General features: G+C 36.3%; 2 protein-coding genes across 4 annotated transcripts; both read left to right on the top strand.

The window, feature by feature from the left end:
- Window positions 1-5,097: 5,097 nt before the first annotated feature.
- LOC120301679 (olfactory receptor 14I1-like) lies at window positions 5,098-9,074 on the top strand. 2 transcript variants are annotated; one of them, XM_039329206.1, is made up of 2 exons: window positions 5,098-5,144; window positions 6,601-9,074. In XM_039329206.1, exon 2 carries the CDS (start codon window positions 6,633-6,635, stop codon window positions 7,545-7,547), a length of 915 nt encoding a protein of 304 aa, XP_039185140.1. In that variant the 5' UTR covers window positions 5,098-5,144; window positions 6,601-6,632; the 3' UTR covers window positions 7,548-9,074. The 2 variants fall into 2 exon arrangements, with proteins under 2 accessions (XP_039185140.1, XP_039185139.1); XM_039329205.1 differs by having other exon boundaries at window positions 5,132-5,259.
- A 3,085-nt stretch (window positions 9,075-12,159) lies between these two features.
- Window positions 12,160-15,472, top strand: LOC120301691 (olfactory receptor 14A16-like). Of its 2 annotated transcripts, XM_039329228.1 has the most exons (3): window positions 12,160-12,517; window positions 13,162-13,206; window positions 13,328-15,472. In XM_039329228.1, exons 2-3 carry the CDS (start codon window positions 13,182-13,184, stop codon window positions 14,101-14,103), a joined length of 801 nt encoding a protein of 266 aa, XP_039185162.1. In that variant the 5' UTR covers window positions 12,160-12,517; window positions 13,162-13,181; the 3' UTR covers window positions 14,104-15,472. The 2 variants fall into 2 exon arrangements, with proteins under 2 accessions (XP_039185162.1, XP_039185161.1); XM_039329227.1 differs by having other exon boundaries at window positions 13,162-15,472.
- Window positions 15,473-18,005: the final 2,533 nt, after the last annotated feature.

Below are 18,005 nucleotides of genomic sequence, written 5' to 3'. Positions count from 1 at the left end.
GTCAAGGGAGAAACTACACTGAGGGTGCAATTCAAGGGATTTGAGGGCCCCTTGGAAGTAATAGTAGTTGAGGGCAGCCGCACAAACCTCATTGGGCTTAATTGGTTTGATACATTGGGAATCAATGTAACTGGGATAAACAGCACATAAGCAGTGGAATTAGTGGCAGTTTGCTGGGAGTTTGCTGATGTTTTTAGCCCTCACTTAGGGAAATATAAAGGTCCTCCCGTATCTCTTCAGCTTGATCCTGCCATAACTCCAATAAGAATCAAGCCGCATAGAGTGCCCTTGACCCTCAAGCAGAAGATTGATGCAGAGCTGGACAAGCTGGTGTAGCAAGGCATCCTACAGCCAGTTGATAGCAGTCAATGGGAAACCCCCATAGTTACGCCACTTAAGGCCAATGGAGAGCTGTGAATATGTGCAGACTACAAGTGCACTATCAATACAGCACTCCAACAATACGCATATCCGGTGCCACATTTTGGCATCACTACAGGGAGGTCGCATCTTTGCCAAGTTAGATTTGGCTCAAGCCTATGAACAACTGCCGGTGGGTGATGCCACAGCAGAAGCTCAAACCATAGTTACTCACAGGGGAGCTTTCAAGGTTAAGGCAACACTGACCCCTACAATTTGGGGTCAGTGTTGCCCAGGCCTTTCCAGGGACAACTCTTCCTCATTGTGGTAGACCAGTGGTTCTCAACCTTCCTAATGCCGCGACCCTTTAATACAGTTCCTCATGTTGTGGTGACCCCCAACCATAAAATTATTTTCATTGCTACTTCATAACTGTAATTTTGCTACTTTTATGAATCGTAATGTAAATATCTGATATGCAGGATGTATTTTCATTGTTACAAATTGAACATAATTAAAGCATTATATGTAATTATATATTGTGAAATATTTATTTCTAATTACAAATAAATGAAATTTTGTCTTGAAGCATGGTGTAGCATGAGTAACAGTCTTAATATAACAACAGTAAACTACATTGCTACATTTTGCAACAGTATGCATAAAAAGCCAACGTCAGTGCGAAGGTTGAGATTGCTTCTTTCTCACCAGATCAGAAATTCTCGGGGCAGTCTTTGCAAGAGCACAACGAAGATCATTTTCCACAACAAGTTTACTTCTGTATTTAGACTTGATAACCAACAAGCTAGAAAACCTTGTTTCACAAAGATATGTTGTTGGAAATGGAATGCTCCTTGCTTTGGAAAATAAATTGACCCTTTCTTCTGTGGCAGCCCATCGAATACTAGAATACTGCTATCATTTCTCTAGACTAGCCAAACCCAAATTCTGCAATTAAGTCTCAACAACTTTTTTGAAGTGTGATGACCAAAATTGGATGCAGTATTTCAGGTGTGGTCCCGACTCAGAAAATTCAGACACCAGTCTTGCCAGCCCTCTCTTGCAGACCTGGTGGGGAATAGGTGGGGTGGCTACCACTTTCCACCTTGTGCTGAACAAAGGATCCTGGGATGTATTTTAAGGAAAGGACGGGTCAAAAGAACAGAAAAAGAGGAGGGGGAGTTTGATGCTGTTACCTTAGTATCCACAGTGGGCCCCTCCCAATAGCCGTTTCGCTCTTTGGAATGACTCAAAGCGGGTTCGGCCGGCTTCACATACGAAAGCTGATTCTTTTTGCTCATGATCAAGGATTGAAGAGACAGCAGCTCCAATCACTTATCCATTTTGCTTCCGCACATGTCATGTGGGAGGAGCTGCTCTCAGTGACTTCCTTTCCCTGCTTGTCATCGGTTGCATCCATCTTGGCTTCAGGGCAGGAGCTTCGGCTGCCCGGGTGCCTAATTTAAAGAGGGAGCCACTTCAGTGCTAAATGGAGACAGAACTGAAGGGGTGGAAAGAAGAGGATGGTGTCCGAGAGCACCAAGGTCAGGTGGGTAAGAGAGGATGACTAGTGGGAAGCTAAAATGGGTCTACATTGCTTTCTACACAGTAGCTGCTCTCTACACATGTGTAACTGGTCCACATAAGTACACCCACCTGGAGACAGATAGAGGAGCAGTGTCTCAGTTCCTAAGACCATCGGAAATATGTGTTTTCTGATGGTCTTAGGCGACCCCTGTGAAAGGGTCATTCGACCCCCAAAGGGGTCATAACCCACAGGTTGAGAACCGCTGTAGTAGACAGTCACTCCAAGTAGTTAGAGGTCACATCTGTTCCACTATGACTACTGACAGGACCATCCAAGAGCTGCGCAGGATCTTTGCCACACATGGGTTATCTGATGTAATTGTCTCTGACAATGGGGCTCAATTTACTGCATCAGAATTTCAGTCCTTTTTAAGGGCAAATATGATCAGACATGCCACATCAGCCCCTTTTCACCTGGCTTCAAATGGCCAAGCGGAGTACATGGTCCGAACAACAAAGGAATCCTTAAAGCAGATAGTCACAGGTAACCGGCAACACAGACTGGCAGATTTCCTACTCTGCCAAAGTACAACCCCATGCACTTTCACAGGCAGAAGCCCAGCAGAATTAAGATGGGGCAGGTGTTTGATCACAAAGCTGGATCGCTTACATCTAGATAGAGTTGCCTCACAAGCAATACAGCCAAAGGCACCATGGCACTTGCAAGTTGGTGACCTGGTCTGGACGAGGGGCATTGTGGGTGGTAGCAGTGGTTTGTAGGGCGACTGGGCCACTTTCATACAAAGTGGTCCTGGAAGACGGTCGAGTGCTACACAGGCACATCGACCAACTGCAGCGGAGGTTGGCAAACAAGCCAGTAACTCATGACTCTAGTGACAGTCAAACTCAGGAGCAGCACAATTGCAGTAGTGCATCAGATTCTGACAGTGAGAGCGAAGCTCTCAGACTAAGGGACAAGACTCAAGCATCTGGTGAGTCAGTCCCAACCACTGATACACAACCAATGGACAATGCCCAGGACCTGTGGACTCTGTTCCACCTATGGACACTGGCTCAGGCCTACCAGGACAGTCCAGCCACAGAGACTTGAGTGTACCAGTGATGGATGGTCCTATAGCCCCAGTCTTCCAAGCTTGGCAGTTGAGCTGATAGACTGGGGGCCTCCAGCAGTTCTGAGGTGTTTGGAACAGGAAAAAAGGCCACCAATGTATTTGAGGGAATATGTTTAACAAATGTCCTTATGAACTATCTAGGGAAAAGGGGTGTAATGTATTAAGGTGAATTACTTGTGAATATTGAAAAAAATGGTCATAAGACTCTGTCAGTTAAAAGCCAGACTTTCTGTCTCCATGCTAATTACTTGTGGGAACAATACTTGAATCCTATTGGCCACCGCCTAGTGGCTGAGGTTATATAAAGGGGTGGAGTGGCAGTTATCCAAGCCAAGCCATCTTGAGATCATCAAGAGTTTAGGAGACAAAATCTAGCCAACCTATTAAAGGAGGCTTCAAATGCCACGAAAGGCTGTCTTCCACATTGCTTTTACATATAAATGTGAGACTTTAGGGCAGTGATGGCAAACCTTTTAGAGAGCAAGTGCCCAAATTGAAACCCAAAACCCACTTATGTATCATCGGGTGCCGGGTGGCCCATTGGGTGGGTGTGGCTGCGGTGGTAACAGCAGACTGGGTGGGACTAAAAAGTTCAATCAATCAATTCCAGCTTTGCAAGATCATTTTTTTCCCGCAAGAAGTTGAAATTGATTGATTGATTAAACTTTTCTTTGTACATGGCCTAAAGTGAAAAGATTTTATAAAGCATAGCTGAAGGACTAGGACTGGGGCGATGATGCACATGCCCACAGAGAGGGCTCTGTGTACCACCTGTGGCATGCATGACATAGGTTCACCACCACGGCTTTAGGGCATGTATAACATAATTGGCATTTGAATTACAATTCTGCTATAATGCTTTGTCAATGTGACTAACCTTGCCTCTACCTATGGACACTGCTGCCTTTTTCCCCATCTGTTTAGTAGTGCGTATGTTTCCTATACCTCCTTATAGATGCTCTGCCTTCCCAAATGGGATGTTCAGATTTTTCTTCATTTTCCAAATATTTTTGTCTTCATTCCAATCAAAGCTGCGAAACCACCAGAACAAGGGTTGGTCATTCTATAGTCTGCCTCTAGGAATCTTATCATTATTGTGCTTTACTAGATTTTTTTTAAAGTTTTACGCTTAAATTTGTCATCATTGCAAATATTCTTCACTTGAATGAAAGATGCTGAAATATTAAAACAATTGAAATCTATTCCTTTATGTTTTGCCACATGGGCTGTGGATGGGTTCTTCTGGGGAAGTGTTACAGCTGCAGGAATTTCCTGCAGGTAATTTACTATACCTAGCTGCAGGGAACAATTTATTACAAGAAACAGATTATTTTACAATACAATTGTAGACATGCACACTTATTCTCTAAAACATATATCCATATGACTCTGTTTCTAAATCTTATTGGCTATATTTCTTCTGGGTGTTTCCTTATTGATTTCTATGGATTTACTTTATTACTTATTCTTAGTATTTTATAGGTCTCAATGGGCTTACAATCATTGAGCCTTGCTTGTATTTGCAGTTTTCTCAGGCATCCAAATGTACCCTACAAAGGGGTGTGGATTGGTATACTATAATAAACTATCATTTTGTTCATTTGCACTCCCACTACAAATATGATTTCTATGGTTTTATTGTGCACTTTATTCTATTAGCATTCAATTAGGTTTCTACGGGTTTGGTGATACTTCTTTTTTGCCTTTCCCCTTTTTAATTTGCAGAAAGGCTTACATTTTCCACCCCTGCACTAATGTTGTGTTCTTACCTAGTTCAGTTCAAACTCTTTCCTCAGCCCTAGCATGCAGAATAAAGAGTGGAATTATTTAAAAGTCAGAGGTGAAATAGTATCCCAAGTGATGCAACTCGCTTCAGGGAGATCTTCTCATTTGGTGCAAGTTTCACCTCTCACAGTTTGCATTGCTGATATGATTGCAGTCCCAATTCTCTTAACAACATTTTAAGACATTATTATGTAATTTGTTGTTATTAGGCTATAGTATTGTTAATAGTCAGTTATGTTAATAAACACTCAGAAATGCATTTTACTTTGGTGTTATTTTACAAGACTCTTGAGGGAAACAAAACAAATATTAATATACATTCAGAATAGGAACAGTGAAGTAAGTGCAGATAGTTATTTCAGTACATGAAAATTATGGGGAAAGTGTTTAATATTTAATTTATTTAATACTCTTGAAAGCATATAATAGAAAACTCAATCTATGGAAATAAATAGTAAGTCATTTACAAATTGAAAACTTAATAGAAAAGGCATTTCCCTCTTTTCTGGAATAAATTGGTGTTTATTGAATTATATCTGATTTGTTATAACTCAGGCTTGGCTTTATAACTTTTCCACTGTGAAGAGAATTGAATCAAATGATTGCATAAGGTAGTGTTCTGATATAATGGAATACGAAGCTAGATTCTTTTGGAAGAGACTGGTTTTTTAAATATTATTTTTACAAAATATGACCTTAGTATATTTAAAAATAAATATCAATCAGAATCTAATTTCAAGAAATTTCAGTGTAGATATTAATGGTAATTTTTCAGTTACAATTTGCAAAAATTTAGATCAAACCTCTATGCATGTAAATGAATTTTGAAATAAAATTGATTGAATGGTTGAAGAGATCACTAATAAGTAAATTAGCATGAACAAAGTAATTTTGCAATCTCTCTGGAATAAATGAAGGAAATAGATGGTAACATTTCTAAATTTTTTGTTGTTGTTGCTGTTTCATTTATGCATTTAAGTATTGTTGAATATATGGATCCATATTGTAAAAATGCTGAAAAAATGTCAGAGATCATAGGCTGTGTCGCATTTCTTGCCTAAATACTCCTGGAAGTAGGATAATCATGTATAAAATCACCAAGAGAATATCAAAACACCATTTACATTTTAAGTGAATTCTCTTACTTCTTCTAAATCATACATTAAATACATATGTAGAAATCTCATATTTATATATTATTTTAAGGGATTTTTATGCTATGTTTTTAGCTTAAGCGCTGCTAGGGCAGCTGAGGAAAAAACCATTTCTAGTTGTATGTCACATAAACAAATACACACAGCCATACACACACACATTTGCAAATTTATAATTTTTGCTCTCAGGATTTCTGAGTAAAGGATACAGCAATTTATTTTTGTATTGTTTCGCTAGATTTACATTGTCTTTCGTCTAGAAACATAGGGCACCATGCAAAGCACATCCTCCAATTTTCCAACACTACCACAATTCTTTACAAGTGGCGAGAGATTTTGACTGTTCCAAATATTTCATGGTTGAAAGTGGACTTGAGCAGGGTTTTCTGAATCCTAGACAATTATGTTGATCAGCATATGAATTAATAGAACTGGAAAGAGGAAAGAAGGAAAAATGTGAAGTTTATGGATTTTCTTTTTTTTTTTCTTTAGTCTTTCCCACAGTTTTCCCCCCACCATGGTTTGATTCTATGTTTATTTATCCATGCTTTACTTTTCATTTTGTTTTTTGTTCTCAACATATTTCAAACTCTCACTTCCCAAAATTTTATCTAACTGCTTCTTCCTATGCTTCCTTGCAGTTATGGCATGCAGCATTTGTGATAATTGAAAGATGGATAATCAAACTACAATGCCTTACTTTTTGCTCCTGGAATTCTCAACTGCTCGGCAACTACAATTGCTATATTCCTTCTTCTTCTTTGTGTTATACCTGGCAATTACAACAGCAAATCTTCTCATCATTGCTGCTATAACTTTTGATCAGCAACTGCACAGACCCATGTATTTCTTTCTGATGAATTTAGCTCTGCAAGATGTAGGGTCTGTTTCTGTCATTGTCCCCAAATCCATGATAAATTCCCTCATGGACACCAGACACATCTCTTACTTTGGCTGCATCATTCAGGTTTTTCTCTTTGTGTCCTTTCTGGGTTCTAGTTTATCTCTTCTGACAGTCATGGCATATGATCGGTATGTTGCCATTTGCCATCCATTGCACTATGAGATGATGATGAATTGGAAAGTCTGCACTGAAATGATGATTCTGGTTTGGTTTGCAGGTCTTCTCTATGGAACATTGCATACCACTGGCACTTTTTCCATTCCTTTCTGTTCTAATGTTGTCAACCAATTCTTCTGTGAAATTCCTCACTTGCTAAAATTATCCTGCACTGGCTTCAATCTTCTTGAAATTGGAGTTCTTGTGACTAGTGCTGCAGCAGCACTAGGCTGTTGTACTTTTATTATTGTATCTTATGCAGTGATATTCAAGGCAGTGCTAAGAATCCCTTCTGAACAAGGAAGGCAGAAAGCCTTATCTACATGTATTCCCCATCTTACAGTGGTGTTTATGTTTTTTTTAACCGGATGCTTTGCCAATCTGGGACCTACATCTGACACTCCATCTTACTTAAATTTTGGATTGACTCTTATGTATTCCATTCTTCCACCTCTGTTCAATCCAATCATGTATAGCATGAGAAATAAGAATATCAGGTTTGTTCTTTCTAAAGTTTGGAGATTATGAAAAATATTTTAATGATTTTTTTTATATTCTATTCACCACATTGTACATTCTCCTGTCTTTTTTTTCCACTTCTCTTTAGAACGGAATAAGTTAGAAAGGGAGACATAGCTGAAATAGGGATAAATCCAACCTCACAAACCAGAAGAATAGTAGAATTTCCCTCATTAGTGCTAATACATTTCACAGATGCTAAATGTGGATGTTGGACAGCTGTGGCTTGCCAGAAACTGAGAATACATGATCTTTAGTGAAGTGATAATCAGGGTATAAAATGGTTTCCCCTGGTTTCCTCTTTAATAGTGGCCCATAATATGACATGTTAAATCTTTATTCTTTCCAACAATATACAGGTCTCTATAATCCTTTTTCCTTAAATGGTCATTTGCTCACAGATTTTGATACTGTTAAGACAGTCTTAACTGGAAAAGTCCTGCATTTTTGTTGGTTAGGTTTTTCAGAAGTGATTTGCTATTTTCTCTTTCCTAGGAGGAGAGAAAGAGAGAGAGAGAGAGAGAGAGAGAGAGAGAGAGAGAGAGAGAGAGAGAGAGAGAGAGAGAGAGAGAGAGAGAGAGAGAGAGAGAGAGAGAGATTGTCCCATAGTCACCCAGCTGACTTTATTAATAAGGTGGACTCGAATTTCCAATTTCCTGATTTCTAGCCTGAGGCCTTAACCATTATTACAAATTGCTTTACAAACTTGCTTTAGATCCTGGTATTATTTCTATCCTTTAGAATTCTTTGGCCAAACCAGATACTGGTACTATCTCACAAAAGCTTTTAATAACTAAAGAAATGAAAAAACCAAGAATGTAAATAGGATGATGCATCATTGTAACAGAATGTTATATCAGGCTTCAGGAATCTCACAACTTGAGATGGGTAAGGTGTGCGTCATCAGTGGAAGTCTTGTGATGGGGAGGTTACATCAGGTGAGGGACATTGGGAGGTGAAGTGCTGGTAGAGAGGGCTTGCATAGCTTGGTTGTGGGTCGATGCTATCTCTGGTTAGCTGTGTGGTTGATTGGATTCTGTGGGGTGTGGAGGCTGGTTGTAGGTCAATGTATCTGTTGATGGAATTGCTTGTGGAGTGCCAGGCTTTAATGAACTCACAAGTGTGGCATGTGGTAGTGTGGCCAATGATATTTTGTTGCTCCAATTGAACTGGTGCTGGGATCATGGTGTTTAACAGTCAGCTGGTATTTGTGGTTCCTGGTTTTTAACTGATGTGATGTTTGTCCCATGTAGAACTGGTTGCAATTATTACAGTTGATTTTATAGATTATATTGTTTCTTTCATCCTTCTGTATCTTGTCTTTGGTTCTTGATAATTCCTGGTGGAGTGTGACTGTGGGTTTGTGGGTTTGTGGGCTATTGCTATTCCTAGGGGTTGGATAATTCTATTTGTCATTTCTGAAACCCCTTTTGTGTATGCTCTTTTGTCCTAAATAGAGTTTCTCTATACTCTTTTTTCTAAGTAGATTTCCAGTGAGAGTTAAACAATTTAACAATAAAGCACATGGTGATTGTACTCTTTGTTTGCTCTGTGGTTCTATATATATATAAAAAGAATTTCTAACACTTTTCTTCCTATTCCCTTTCTACTTTACTGAAAAGTTTGACTTTTCCACCTTATGTTAATGATCTCGGCTTAACTAACCCAGTTAGTTATACCCAGTTAGTTAACCAATCAGAAGAAATAGATGAACTTTTTGCCAACCAGATAATGAATGTGTATAGGAAGCATATCACGATAGTAATGGGAGACTTTAGCTACCCAGATATCAACTGGGAGACAAACTCTGCAGCAATCAAGTAGATTCCTAACCAACCAAGGTGACAACTTTATTATCCAAAAAGTAGAGGAGAGAACTAGAAGAAAAACTATACTGGACCTAATTCTTACTAATAGAGAAGAAGTGATAGAGGAAGTTGAAGTTGCCGGAATCTTGGATGAAACTGAGCCTCTCATACTAGAATTAAGTATAATGCAAATACAAGCAATAGAACATAATCCAACCAGTGTCTTAAACTTTAAAAGAGCTGATTTTAATAAACTCAGAGACAGCCTAGGAAAGATTCCATGGATGAAAATCCTAAAGAAGAAAACAACTTGGGAAGCATGGGAAACTCTGCAAAAATATAATCATAATGTCACAATATCACTGAAAAAGAAAAATAAGAAATTCAAGAAGAAACCAGAATAGTTGTACAAAGATCTCTCTGATAAATTGAAAGACAAAAATGACAAGTACAAAAAATAACCAAGGCAGAATATCAGCAGATAGTCAGAATCTACAAAGATGAAATCAGGAAAGCAAAGGTTCAGAATGAATAAAGACTTGCAACAAAAATCATAGATAATAAAAAAAAGTTTCTTTCAACATATCAATAACAACAAAAAAATCAAGGAAAAGTTGGTCCACTAAAAAGAGAAGATGGCAAGGAAGTAACAGGCAGTAGAGAGAAAGCAGAGCTGCTTAATTCATTCTTTCCATCAGTCTTCACCCAAAAAGAAACTATAGCCCAACCTACCAAAAACATAACTATAAAAACCAGATTAGAAATAAAAATTAAAATAAGCAAGAAAATGGTAAGAGAACACCTATTTAATTTTGATGAATATAAATCACTGGGACCTGACAAATTACAAACCAGAGTTGTGAAGTTGCTGATAGATATTATCTCAGAACTATTCTACCATATTTCAAAGATCCTGGAGCACCATGGAAATACCTGAGGATTGGAAAAGGGCTGATGTGGTTCCTATCTTCAAGAAAGGGAAAAAAAAGCAGACCCAGGAAACTACAGACCAATCAGCCTAACATCAGTCCCTAGGAAGATCCTGGAAAAGATAATAAAAATACAGATTTGCAAACATCTAGAAACAAATAAAGTTATAACTAGTAGTGAGAACAGGTTTGTTAAAAAGATATCATGCCAAACCAATCTTATTTCATTCTTTGATAAAGTGACTAAATTAGTACACCAGTGAAATGCTGTGGTCATAGTATACTTAGATTTCAGTAAGGCATTTGACAAAGTATACCACAACTTGCTTCTTGATAAGCTAGAAAAATGTGGAATAGACAACATTGCCACCAGATCGATTTATAGCTGGCTGGCAACTTGTACTCAATGAATAGTCTTTAATGATACTACATCTACAAGGAGGGAAGTAAGCAGTGGAGTACCATAAAATTCTGTCTTAGGCCCAGTACTCTTCAAAATCTTCATCAATAACTTAGATGAGGGAATAGAAGGGGAACTCATCAAATTTGCAGATGACACTAAACTGGCAGGAATAGCCAACATCCCAGAAGACAAACTCAGGATCCAAAAAGATCTTGACAAACTTGAACAATATGCCCTATCCAACAAAATGAATTTTAATGTAGAGAAAAGCAAATATTTACATTCAGGCAGGGAAAACCAAAGGCATAAGTACATACTGTATTAGGTGAGATCTGGCTCAAAAACAGTAACCGTGAGAGGGACCTTGGAGTCCTAGTGGATGATCTCAGGGAATATAAGCCAGCAGTGTGCAGCAGCAGCCAAAAACGTTAATACAATCCTGGGTTGTATAAACAGAGGCATAGAATCAAAATCACATGAAGTATTAGTATCACTTTTATAAAACCTTAGTAAGACCACACCTGGAATACTGCAACCTATTTTGATCACCACACTACAAAAAAGATGTTGAGACTTTGGAAAAAAGTTCAGAGAAGAGCAACTAAAATGATCAAAGGACTGGAGATCAAAATATATGAAGAACACTTGCAGGATTTGGGTTTGAGTAGTCTAGAGAAAAGAAGAGCTAGCATGATATGATAGCAGTATTCCAATATTTGAGGGACTGCCATAAAGAAGAGAGGGTCAAATTATTCTCCAGAGCACCAGAGGGCAGGACAAGAAACAATGGTTGGAAACTAATCAAAGAGAGAAACAACCTGGAATTAAGGAGAAACTTTCTAACAGCGAGAACAATTAACCACTGGAACAATTTGCCTTCAGCAACTGTGGGTGCTTCATCACTGGAGGTTTTTAAGAAGAGACTGGACAGCCACTTGTCTGAAATGTTATAGGGTCTCCTACTTGAGCAGGGGGCTCTACTCCTATTCTATTCTATTCTATTCTATTCTATTCTATTCTATTCTATTCTATTCTATTCTATTCTATTCTATTCTATTCTTCTCAGCTTTTCCCCTAGCTGTGGTGGGTAGAATGAGGGTGGGATTTCTTAAAAGATAGAGGTAAAATAGAATCCCAAGTGATGAAACATGGATCAGGGAGGTCTCCTCATCTGATTCATATTTTATTTATTCAAGTTTAGAATCCTGGTATGACTACAGCACCAGTGCTGCTAATATGATTTTGAGATATTATTATTCTATGTGATAATTGGTACTGGAGAATGTTAAGGTAGCTATGGATTTATTAATGACCAATTATGTTAATTAGCACACTGAAGTCAGTTTTATTTTGGTGTACAAATCTCTTGGGAGATACATAATAGATATTAGTAAACATTCAGAATAGAAACTTCTTAAACTGTAGATAGCTTCTCACTATATGAAAATTAGGTCAATAATAGGAAAATGAACATTGTCAAAATCATTTCAAGTCACTGAATAAAAGAAATAAATTGTAACATTTCTAAATATCTTTTTTAAAAAAGTATTAAGGATTATTTTTGAAAATGTGTGTTCAATTTTTTTTTTAAAAATACCAAGTTGTCACAGTTCATAGCTATAATAAGTTGTTTCTCATTTTTTGTCCTGGAGGGAATGTAGTTTTTACTTAATCAGATACTGCTTCTTCAAACTGAGCTATCACTTTCCTTCTGATTATTGGAGGAGGGGAGTTATTATTTTGTTCTGCTAATGTCTAATTTCTTTTGATTAAAAATATTTTACAGTGAGATTATCATGTATAATATCACCTGGTGAATATTACGGCAAGATTTATGTTGTAAGTAAACTTCTATCTTTCTTCTATTTAATTGTATACCATTAAATACATGTTAAGGAATATAGTGTTTATGTATTAGTTTTAATGCTTATTGTGCTATTTTCCTTGCTAGGGTAAATGAAGAAAGTATTTCTTTCTTTCTGTCACATAAACATATATACATACACACACAGAAAGAGAGATAATTTACAAGGGGGAAATTTCTGCCATCAAGATTTCCATGTAAAAGATATAGAAATTTATTGTTATATTTATTTGCTAGAGTTATATTGCTTTTCCTCTACAAGAATAAGGCCCCACACAGAACATATCCACCGATTCTCCAACACTACCACAACACTGTATGTCTGGCAAGAGATTGTGCCTGGTACAAATACTCCCTGTAGTCTTCCATGGTTGAAAGTGGATTTGTAAAGGTTTTTCCTAATCCTAGGTAGTCCTTTTAAATTAACAGAACTGGAACGAGGACAGAAAAAAAAATGTAAGGATAGTAGTTGGTTCTTGACTACAGATAAGTGGAAACTGATAGAATGTACTCTCATATTCTCATCCTAAATCTAGGTATTCCATGCTCTGATCCTGTTTATATTCTCCATGCTTTTATGTTTTATCTAATTGTGTCTCCCTCCTCTGTTTACTTGCAGTTATGTTGGCTTTATCATAAATGAAACATGGAGAATCAAACTATAGTATGTTACTTTCTGCTCCTGGAATTTTCAAAAAATCAGCATCTGCAGCTTTTGCATTTCTTCTTCTTCTGTGTGTTATATCTGGCAACTGTAACAACAAATCTTCTTATCATTTTTGCAGTTGCTTTTGACCATCGACTGCACAGCCCCATGTACTTCTTTCTCATGAATTTGGCTCTGCAAGACCTGGGCATTGTTTCTGTCATTGTCCCCAAATCCATGATCAATTCTCTCATGAACAACAGATGCATCTCTTATGTTGGCTGTGTTGCTCAAGTCTTCCTCTTTGTTTCTTTTGCAGCTTCTGATTTCTTCCTTCTCACAGTCATGGCATATGATCGGTATGTTGCCATTTGCCATCCATTACATTATCACATAATGATGAATTGGAAAGCCAGCACTGAAATAATGATATTTGTATGGGTTTCAGGTTTTCTCTGTGGAATCTTGCACACAACTGGTACTTTTTCAGTTCTGTTTTGTACTAATGTGATCAACCAATTCTTTTGTGAAGTTCCACAATTGCTAAAACTATCCTGCTATGGCTTCAATCAATTTGAAATTGGAGTTCTCGTGGCCATTATCTTAGTTGGACTAGGTTGTTTTATTTTTATTATTGTATCTTATGCTATGATTTTCAAGGCAGTGTTAATAATTCCTTCTGAACAAGGAAGGCAGAAAGCTTTATCCACTTGTATTCCACATCTTATTGTAGTGTCTATGTTGTTATTAAGTGGATGCTTTGCCTATATCAGAACTCCTTCTAACACCCCTTCTTACTTAGATTTTGGGTTGACTGTATTGTATTCGCTTCTTCCACCTCTGTTCAATCCAATCATCTATAGTATGAGAAATAAGAATATAAAATTTGTCCTTTCTAAACTCTGGAGTTTCTGATTTTTTTTAAAAATGTTGTTTCTATTCCTTTCACCACAGTTTTGCATTTTCCTAATTTTTCCTTTACTTCTCTAAATAGAGGAACGAGCTAGAAAAGGAGACATAGTTGGGATGTATTCAAGTCCAGTATTCCAATCCAAAACAATTTTAGAACTTGAGAATTTGTTCAGCAAACTTTCTGCATTCCTAATTACTATTAATGCATTTTACAGATGCTATATGTCAGGCATGTCAAACTCGTGATGTCATGTGACGTCGTATGATGTATTGAGCTTTTTCTCCATTGCGGGCAATGGGGTGGATGTAGTTTTGGGATGACATGTCTGGTCCGTGGGCCGGCAGTTTGATACCCCTGCTATATGTGGATTTAGGACAGCTCTAGCATGCCACAGATTTGGGTTCAGATTAAGTGAGCATGAGAGTGTAATCTTATTGTGGAAGATATTGGCAAGTAAGTTTAAATGAGGTGGCCTATTTTTTCCTGTTCTTTGTTGTCATAAATGAAACATTGAGAATCAAACCACAGTGCCTTATTTTCTGCATTTGGAATTCTCGAAAAATTGGCATATGCAGTTTTTGCATTTCTTCTCCTCCTTTCTTGTGTTATATGTGGCAACTGTAGCAACAAATCTTCTCACCATCTCTGCAGTAGCTTTTGACTATCAACTGTACAGTCCCATGTACTTCTTTCTCATGTGACCTCGCAGACTTGGGCACTGTTTTCAGTCATTGTCCATGATAAATTCTCTCATGGACAACAGATGCATCTCTTACATTGGTTGTATTGCTCTATTCTTTCTTTCTCTCCTTTGAAGGTTTTGATTTATCCTTCCTGACAGTCATGCATATGATCCTGTTGTGAGTTTCAGGTTTTCTCTGTGGAATTTTACATACAACTTGCAGTTTTTCAGTCTTGTTTTGTTCTAATGTTATCAACCAATTATTCTGTGAAATTCCACGATTGCTAAAGCCATCTTGCTATGACTTCAATCCACTTGAGGCTGGAGTTGTGGTGGCCTCTATCTTGGCTGGACTAGATTATTTTACTTTTATTATTGTATCTTATGCCATGATTTTAAAGGCAGTATTAAGAATCCCTTCTGAACAATATTTGACCTTTTTGACATTTGCAATTCTATTTTTTCTGATAATTGCTTTTTTGGTTTATCTGTAATTTTTTTAACTATCACTTTAGTTTTTTTCTCTATTTATCTTTAATCCTCCTATCTCTCCAAATTGTTCTATTTTTTCCAACAGTGTAGGAATCGTCTCTAAAGGTTCCTCTAAAATGAATACCAAATCATCTGCAAATTCTTGCAGTTTGTAGGTTTCACCTTTTATTTTCAATCCTTTAATTTCTGGATCTTGTCTAATGTTTCTATTTAAAACTTCCAAAGTTAAGATAAATAGCAATGGGGATAATGGACATCCTTGTCTTGTGCCTTTTCATATATCAAAATTCTCTGTGTAATCCCCATTTACAATTACTTTTGCTGTTTGTTTCTAATATATTGTCTGAATCATATTTATAAAGTTTTGACCAAGGTCCATTGTTTTTAGTTGTTGAATCATAAACTGCCTTTATAATATTCCAAGGTATCTAGTATTACTGTCAAATTATTTTTTATTTGTCTCTTTGGCAAAAATCCATTTTGATCTGGGTGTATAAATTCAGTCAAAAATCTTTTCAGCCTCTCAGCTATAATTGAAGTGAAGATTTTATGTCCACATTCAGTAGTGATATCGATCTATAGCTTTTGATCCGGGTCAAAACTGAGACCTCTTTTGGTATCAAAGTAACAATATTTCTGTCCATGTATTTGGGAGTTTTGCCTCCAATAGAAGTTCATTACATATATTTTTCAATGGCGAACTTAATATATCTTGTAAACATTTATAAAACACTGCCGAGAGTCCATCTGGTCCTGGTGTTTTTTCATTTTTTTGTCTTTTTATTGCCTCTGTCAATTCCATCATTATTATTTTTTCATTTAACATAGTCTTAAAGTTTTCTGGAATTTTTGGTAAATTATTTTCTTCCATATATTGAGTCATTTTCTCCCATGGAATTTCTTACTTGTCATATAGCTTCTCATAGTATTTTATTTCTTCATTTTTAAATTGTAAACAGCCTTTTTTAATCTACTACATTGTTTATCAATTTTTCTCCTTCTGTTTTTTAAATTTATAAGCTAACCCTCTTTCTGATTTGTTTGCATTTTCAAAAAAGTTTTGCTTTGCTCTTTTAATTTGTTGTGCCAATTGTTCTGCTTCTATTAAATTTAATTTATGTTTTATTATTTCTATTTGTCTTTTCAATATTTTCTTTTGTAGGTTTATTTGGAGTTCAAGTTCTAATTTTTTAAATTCTTCTCTTAACAACTGACATTGTTGTCTCTTTTCTTTATCTTTTTTCTCTGTGTATGTTATTGCTACGCCTCAAAAATATGCTTTGACTGAATCCCATGCATTTGGTAATGTTGTATCTTCTTTTTTATTTTCTTTGAAGAAAAATTCCATTTCTTTTGTTGCTAAATCTATAAATTCTTTCTCTTTTAATATAGATTGATTCAAAGTCCATCTTAATTTTTTCTGCATTCCTTTCCCCACCATTTTAAGGGGTTATGATCTGCCCAAGTACCTAATTCTATTTCAATTCCCTGCATATTTACCCTTAATTCAGGGGTCATCCAATTCATATCAGTTCTGGACCAAGATTTATGACTATTAGAATAAAATGTGTATTGTGATTTTCCTGGGTTCCTTTCTCTCCAGATATCTTGTATACCAATTTCCTCTAACATATTGAAAAAAGTCTTAGGTAATCTTTTTCTTCCTTGTTTCCCTGATTTACTGCTTTTATAGTCTAAAGTCCCATCTACTATTGCACTGAAACCCCCAATTACGCATATATTTTGATATTCCATTTCTACTATTTTTCTGTGAAGATTTTGATAAAATTCTTCTTGTTTATTATTTGGTGCATATATTGCTATCAAAAATATCTGTTTTTGATTTAAAAATATTTCTACCATTAATATTCTCCCTTCTTCATCTGCATAAATCATTTTGGAATCTATTGTCTCTTTGACATATATAACTACTCCTCATTTTTTTTGTTGAGCTGATGTATAATAAAGTTTTCCAAGTTTTGGATTTTCCAAAAATGTATGATGTTTTTTATGTGTGTCTCTTGCGAACAAATTATATCAATGTTTAATTTCTGTAGTTGTTTGAAAATTCTTTTCCTTTTTTTATTAAAAGTTTTACAAATTTACTACAATATAAACCCCTCCCCCCCTTCCCCTCCCCCCTCCCCCACTTCCCAGAACTGATTTCAGGATAACAAATAAACAAACATAATCTAACTAACATAAACCAACTATACTATCAATCAAATAACATACTTTAACTCCTTTTCAAAACAAATATTAACAAATTAAAACAATAATAATAATATAATTTAAACTATTAATGATTATCTAAAATCTACACATATGCAAGATAATACTTTTCAGTTTTATAATTCTTTTGAATGTAATCAATCCATCTTCTCCAAACCATAATATATTTTTCTTGTGATTGATCCTTTAAGTAGGCAGAGATTTTCGCCATTTCTGCTAAATTAGACACCTTAAGTATCCATTCTTCCAAGGTAGGCAGTGAGTTTTTCTTCCAGTATTGCCCCACCAATAATCTTGCAGCTGTTATAAGATTCAACATCAAACTAATTTCTTTAACATCAAAATCTACAATAATACCCAACAAAAATAATTGTGGAGTAAACTTTATCTTTCTCTTAAAAACCTTTTGAATATTCCACCAAATCTTAATCCAAAAAGCTTTAATATCTCTACAAGTCCACCAAATGTGAAAATAGGTTGCATCTAAATTTTCACATC

This window comes from Crotalus tigris, unplaced genomic scaffold, assembly GCF_016545835.1.
Source record: "Crotalus tigris isolate CLP2741 ecotype Arizona unplaced genomic scaffold, ASM1654583v1 scf7180000024390.453493, whole genome shotgun sequence".
Lineage (NCBI taxonomy): Eukaryota > Metazoa > Chordata > Lepidosauria > Squamata > Viperidae > Crotalus > Crotalus tigris.
The sequence above is the reverse complement of the archived record's forward strand: the minus strand, read 5'-3'. Positions and strand labels throughout refer to the sequence as shown.